This window comes from Anastrepha obliqua, chromosome 2 (genome assembly GCF_027943255.1).
Source record: "Anastrepha obliqua isolate idAnaObli1 chromosome 2, idAnaObli1_1.0, whole genome shotgun sequence".
Classification (NCBI taxonomy): domain Eukaryota; kingdom Metazoa; phylum Arthropoda; class Insecta; order Diptera; family Tephritidae; genus Anastrepha; species Anastrepha obliqua.
Window position 1 is genome coordinate 86,188,443 of NC_072893.1, and position 6,228 is coordinate 86,194,670.

The 6,228-nt window shown below is 38.3% G+C and overlaps 1 protein-coding gene across 1 annotated transcript in view; it reads right to left on the reverse strand.

Annotated features, from left to right (window-relative positions):
- Positions 1-6,028, reverse strand: part of LOC129238557 (uncharacterized) — a 42,157-nt gene extending 36,129 nt beyond the window's left edge. The window contains exon 1 of the mRNA XM_054873615.1: positions 4,708-6,028. Within this exon, the coding sequence (XP_054729590.1) occupies positions 4,708-6,028 (1,321 nt within the window). The remainder of the gene's footprint in view (positions 1-4,707) is intronic.
- Positions 6,029-6,228: the final 200 nt, after the last annotated feature.

The following is a 6,228-nucleotide window of genomic DNA, read 5'->3' on the forward strand; positions in this document are numbered from 1 at the left end:
TGTCTTATTTCAAGTAAGAAAATACAAGGTGGCGGAAAATTAATCATCCAATATTGTTTTGAATTATCATTTTTATTAAGTAGAGGACATCATTTTGATTAATGAAAGTCTTTATTTTGACCTTTACGCGCTCCACTGCTACTTGTTTGTATACCGCAGTTGTCTAGTTCACAAGTGTCAAATATGATTGACGTACGACACCATTTGCAAAAATTATAAATCTTCCGATGGGGTCATAACCTTAAAAAAGGTGCTATTGGTTGTGAATTGCGACTTTTCGTCAATTTCTAATAACGTTGACTGCTTTTTAACCCCTTTGAAATAAAAAAGGATTAGTTTAAAAATAAGTTATGAATTCATTTTACTTTATTTCAAATTGAGATTTGTTGCGTTTGCCGGTAATGCTGCTTTCTGGAGGCAACCACAGAGATTTTGTTTCTCCCAAGAAATGTTGCCTTTTCAGTGTCATTACTTATTTCGTGTTCGATTGTAAAATAAGTATAACGGGGAGAAATTCTGTGTTCGTTTTTAAGAACTCTGCACTCAACGAAGGCAAAGGAAGGGAAATTTCTCAATTGAGGAGAGTTGGCATGAAAATCGCCAAGATTGAGAAAAATGAGTGCCAGACAAAGATAGATAAATACACGCCATGGTGAAACGAGATGTTTTAGAGATGTACTACCTAGCAGACCGTTACTCGGCTCTGAGCGAATTTGACAGATAAGCCGACGTCATTCGTTTTGTGTTTCACTAAGCCAAAGCTGAATTTTGTGAAAAACAAAACGAATAACGTATAATCCAAAGTTCCCCTAAACATTTTTTTTTCATCATACCGAACGAGCAAACCTGGTATCTATCATCCTTGAATACACGCAGTATTTTGTGTTCTTTTCTGAGTAGAAAAAAAATGTGCCTTTTTACAGACTTAAGTGCAACATCGAGCAATTTGTACATCGTGGAGGGTAACATTTCTTCGTGGAAACGAAATCATCATAAAAACTAAATTTTGAAGTAATTTTGAGACCTTCGATTGACGGATTAATAGAGTAGTATGCTCAAATCGTTCTTAGCCACACCAGAATTATCGGTATCGGTAGCTATGACTACTATTACTAACTATTTTACAGCTGACATTACTGTTCTGAATTGTACAACGCCAAAACAGCGCTTCTAAATTGTGGAAATTTACTTTGAAAAAAAACTCTGTTCGGGAAGTTCTAGAGCACTGAAAACAATGAAACTATTTACCAGATCATAATAAAAAAATTCATTCCAACAATATTTCTGTCTTGTAAGTTCTCAAGCGGTTCAGGCGGCCGCCGTAGCCGAATGGGTTAGTGCGTGATTACCATTCGGATTTCACAGAGACGTCGTTGGTTCGAATCTCGGTGAAAGCAAAATTAATAAAAACATTTTTCTAATAGCGGTCGCCCCTCGGCAGGCAATGGCAAACCTCCGAGTGTATTTCTGCCATGAAAAAGCTCCTCATAAAAATATCTGCCGTTCGGAGTCGGCTTGAAACTGTAGGTCCCTCCATTTGTGGAACAACATCAAGACGCACACCATAAATAGGAGGAGGAGCTCGGCCAAACACCTTACAGAAGTGTACGCGCCAATTATTATTATTTTTTTTTTAAGTTCTCAAGCCCTTAAAAAACACTCGATGCATGCATTAATGGGCGTGAGAGGATTGATTTTTAGGTAGTAAATGAATTCGCATTTCCTTCTTTAGCTGGAATTATTTTTCTTTGTGCAATTCATATAGTTTTGTGCGCTAATATTTATTATCGAATTATTACTTTTATTAAGGACTTAGGGGTAGTCAGAATTTTCAAAAAATTGGGCGCTCGGGTACTCCGGAACGTTCGTGAGCACGTAACTAGCTTAAAATGCGTTTCCTCAAAACTATGTTTTTTGAACTGGTGATCACTGTAACTTAAAACCGCGTGGTAGATTTGAATAAAATTTATACCTTCTACTCAAATATGAACGAGACGGTATCAATAAAACGGTCCGCGGATGACATATGGCAAAAATAAATTTTTTGTTTTTTGGTAGGACTGTTATAAGCTTACATGGGAAATTTCAGCGTGATATGTCACATAGTTTGTTTTCTGTACTACTGTAAACAAGTCAGTTATTCTGACAAAATTTCGGCTTCAGAGGCCTTAAAAATGTAGCAGCCAACCTATGGGGAGTCTGCTCTATCGCGTGCACGTGTTTTCCAGTGGTACAAATCGTTCAAAGAGGGCCGTACATCGGTTGAAAACTTGCCTCATGAACGTCGTCCAGCAACATCAGTAAACGACGAAAACATCGGAAAAGTAAAGGAAATTGTGCTTGAAAATCACCGTGTAATCGAAAGAGAGATAGCTGAATATTATTTAGACGTTTTAAAGCGTTTGCGCGAGAACATACGTCTTAAAAGGAAGGAATTGTGGGACAACAAGTCATGGTTCTTGCATCACGATAATGCACCAGCTCACACATCATGTCTTGTTCGCGATTATTTGAACAAAAATAATGTTAATATCGTTCCGCAAGCACCGTATTCGCCTGATATGGCTCCATGTGACTTTTTCCTGCTTCCCAAGCTCAAGTTGCCGCTCCGTGGAAAACATTTTGAGACAATTGAAGTCATAAAAGAGAATTCGAAGAACACACTCGAGCTTGACTTGTTTACAGTAGCACAGAAAACAAACTATGTGACATATCACGCTGAAATTTGCCATGTAAGCTTATAACAGTCCTACCAAAAACAAAAAAATTATTTTTGCCATATGTCATCCGCGGACCATTTTATTGATACCGTCTCGTTCATATTTGAGTAGAAGGTACTGCTTTTGAAGAATATAAAAAACTCGTGCCTGATCGAAGGATTTTTTGTTTTTAAAAAATTTCAATTTTTTCAATCCGACAATTAATTGCCGGTTTTTTTCTTGAAAATCTCAAACATATTTTCTGAGACCGCCATATTGTTAATTTTGAAAGAAAAGCTTCGATGAGGCACAATTATGTATTAATAAAACTAATTTCTCTTGTCCGATTGATTTTAGATGAATCTCCAAGGACTTGTGATGATCACCGCAAGGGACTTCTGGAGAAACGGGCTCCACACAAACTGTGATAACTTTTACAATTATTAATGTTTTTTGAAATTTGCTTAAGTCAAGTCAAATAATGATGTATTAATGCTAGATTTTTATTTTTGTAAAATAAAGGAATTGACTAGCAAAAAAAACAAAAAAATATTGAAAATCATAATTTTTTCGGGCCTCTGACTAGCCCTTACCCCTTACATTGAATTTGTGGTATGAGATTTCTACTGTAGAAATATCACGAATGTTACAGAAGGTCTTTTGTATCAAGTTGTGGTACAAAGAAAAATATTTACAAATGGTAAAAGCATTTCAAAGAACAAAGAGAAAACTTTGTACACGCAACTCGTCATGGACAAATGTAATGAATGAATCTCAACTGATGAATAACACGTCAAGAAATATAAAAGCTCGTTGCTTAAAAATCGTCGATTGATAATTACAGATCTCTTTGGCACTGTTAGCATTTCAGCAGCTTCTTTGAAGCTATTTTGAAAGATACTTTGAGCCTGAAATCTGATTTGGTGCCAAAAACGCGCTATTCATTGGTTCTTCGGGAGCATTTCGCTGGAAATTCAAGAAATATCTTTTCAAAATCAACGATTCGTTTGACTTAGCACCAAGCGGTTTCTAGCTTTTCTATTTTAAATTCAGTAGCCGCTTCAAGGACAATGTTTCGACACGATTGAGGATAGAGAAAACTAAATGTCGAGCGCTAGTAATTCATTTCAGAAATCGATATCAGCAGTTATTCCGAAAAACTTTTGGCATAAATATAAATATTTTATTAGTCCAGGGTGATGAGATGATATAGATATGAGAAAGGTGATAAAGCTTTTGAGAGTTAAAAGCAATTTCACTGCAATTTATTTATTGTAATAGTAAAAAATGTACACGATTATATAGAAAAAAATAAAAAAATAAGGAGTGCCAATTATTTCTGCCAAAGAATGTGTAAACTTAATTTGATTCATCGAACTTTTTTACTATTTTCTTTAACCTAAAACTAGAATAATAAATTTAAAACAAAAAACATGTATTTTATATTTTGTCAACGTTGGCTTCGTCTCTGTCTAATATTTTGAATAGTTTCGTTAAGGTATAAGTCCAGCGACTTCCTGAAAGGCCTGCAAAAAAATTAAGATTAAATTTGTAAAATAGTTAGAAATATAAGTAGATCCTGTTGAGTGGTAAATTTCTGACAAAATCCAAGCTGGCCTTAGCACAACTCGAACAAGTGATAACCGAAATCTGCTAAATGGAACTACGAGCTCACCAAACCGGAAGTCGGAAACCCCTAATTTATTCGCATAAGTGTATGTATCTACCTGGCTAATGTTGGTGTTTTGGAGTGCTCAGTGCGTTTGGGTTGGTGATGGATTGGAGTTTAAACTCAATGCAACAAGAAGTTAAGCACAAGTATACGCCGATTCATAGCACAAAAATAACACAAAAACAAAAACATTTAAACCGAATTGTTAATAATAAAATAATAGAAGTTCAACTAAGTACTTAACTAAAACAAAAACATTCGAATAAGTTCTATGAAACTATTACATATTTAGATTAGAAAAGGTCAGTGGCTGCAGCGCACTGCCAATCTACTTACCACCACGATTGATGCTACCCGGCGAGTAGGTCGGCTGTGGCACATTGGACGCGGCACCATGCCCACCATGACCTGCATTGCTGGTGTTGTTGCTATTGCTGCCGACAGCTGTGACCGCCGTTACGACACCCTCACGCACAATGTCCTGCATCACCGTTGCCGCACGACTGCCCACACCAGCCGGTTGCAATATGGTGTAGTGCTTAGCATCGGTCGCCGGCGTTGCGCCAGCATTAGCACCAGCGCTAGCTAATGGGGTAGCTGCACCACCAACACTAGCCACTTCATGCGCTCTACCCACCATATCGTTGCGTTTCAGCACATCCCCACCACTGGACAACGACGGCTTGTGTTCCGAAACCTTTCCATCATTCGCTCCGATTTGTGAGGCGATATCGAAACCATTGCTGCCGGCTGTAGTTGGCGTTGGACGCGGCGGTAGCATGGACATAGTGCTCGGATCGTGTTGAAGTGTGTGTTGCTGGTAGCTGAGATATGCAGCAGATGAGTCATTGTTGTTGTAAATCGGATAGTGTGGTGGCGGTGCGGCTGATGGCGGCATAGCTGCTGTGCCTGGCGGATATGGAATCAGTCCATTGCGCTTGACATCGGTTGGTGGCTTAAAGGCGGATGCTTGCGAGAATGCAGTGGTTACGGATCGCTTGCATTCATCCAGCGTCTGTTCCGGAAGCTGTGAATTGATGCGCGCCTGATCATTTTCCTTTTGTCTGTGGAAACGTAAGAGATCAGTGTGAAAATGTGTTTCTTTGCTATTCTGCAGCGGCTGGGAGCCATACTTTTGTTTCTCTTCGAAGAGATTCTGAAATGGTGGCGGATTCTCGTCTTGATCCTGCAGCCGATAGATGTTGTTGCGTGCCTCGGCTGGCCAACTGCCCGAAAGGCTTTTCAAAGCTGCCTGTGTTTCACGTATGAGCGTTTCGTCGTCTTGGTCATCGGCGGATGTTCTTGTGGTCGTGGTCGTGGTTGTAGTAACCGCTGAGGGGCGTTCTGGTGAATGCAATGTGGTTGTGTTCGAGACTGAGGATTGCAGCATGGCAACGTCGAGAGGTGATGTATTTGTTTTGTTTGCATTATTGTTATTATTGTTGTTGCCGCTTATAGCCCTTTTTTTCTGTGGTAGCGTTGACAACTTCTCCTCGTTTTTGTTATTGTTGTTATTATTATTTGTTGATTCATCATCGCGACTCGAACGCTTTTTACGTTTCACTGCACTTTCGTGTTCTTCGGTTTTATTGTTGTTATTGTTGTTGCTTTCAGCAAAAGCGGTCTCCTTGGAGAGTGGTCGTTTGGACAAAGCCATGACGAAATCGAATCTAAATATATTTTTGTGTTAAAATTCAATATCTGATATAAATATGTAAGGATGTGCATATATATTTATGTATGTAGTTGCTCTGCAATCATTTTGTGTAGGAATATTTAGTTAGCATTATTCTGTTATAATAAAATACTTATATTAACAAATCGAAACGAAGGAAAAAACAGTTTTTGAATATAAAG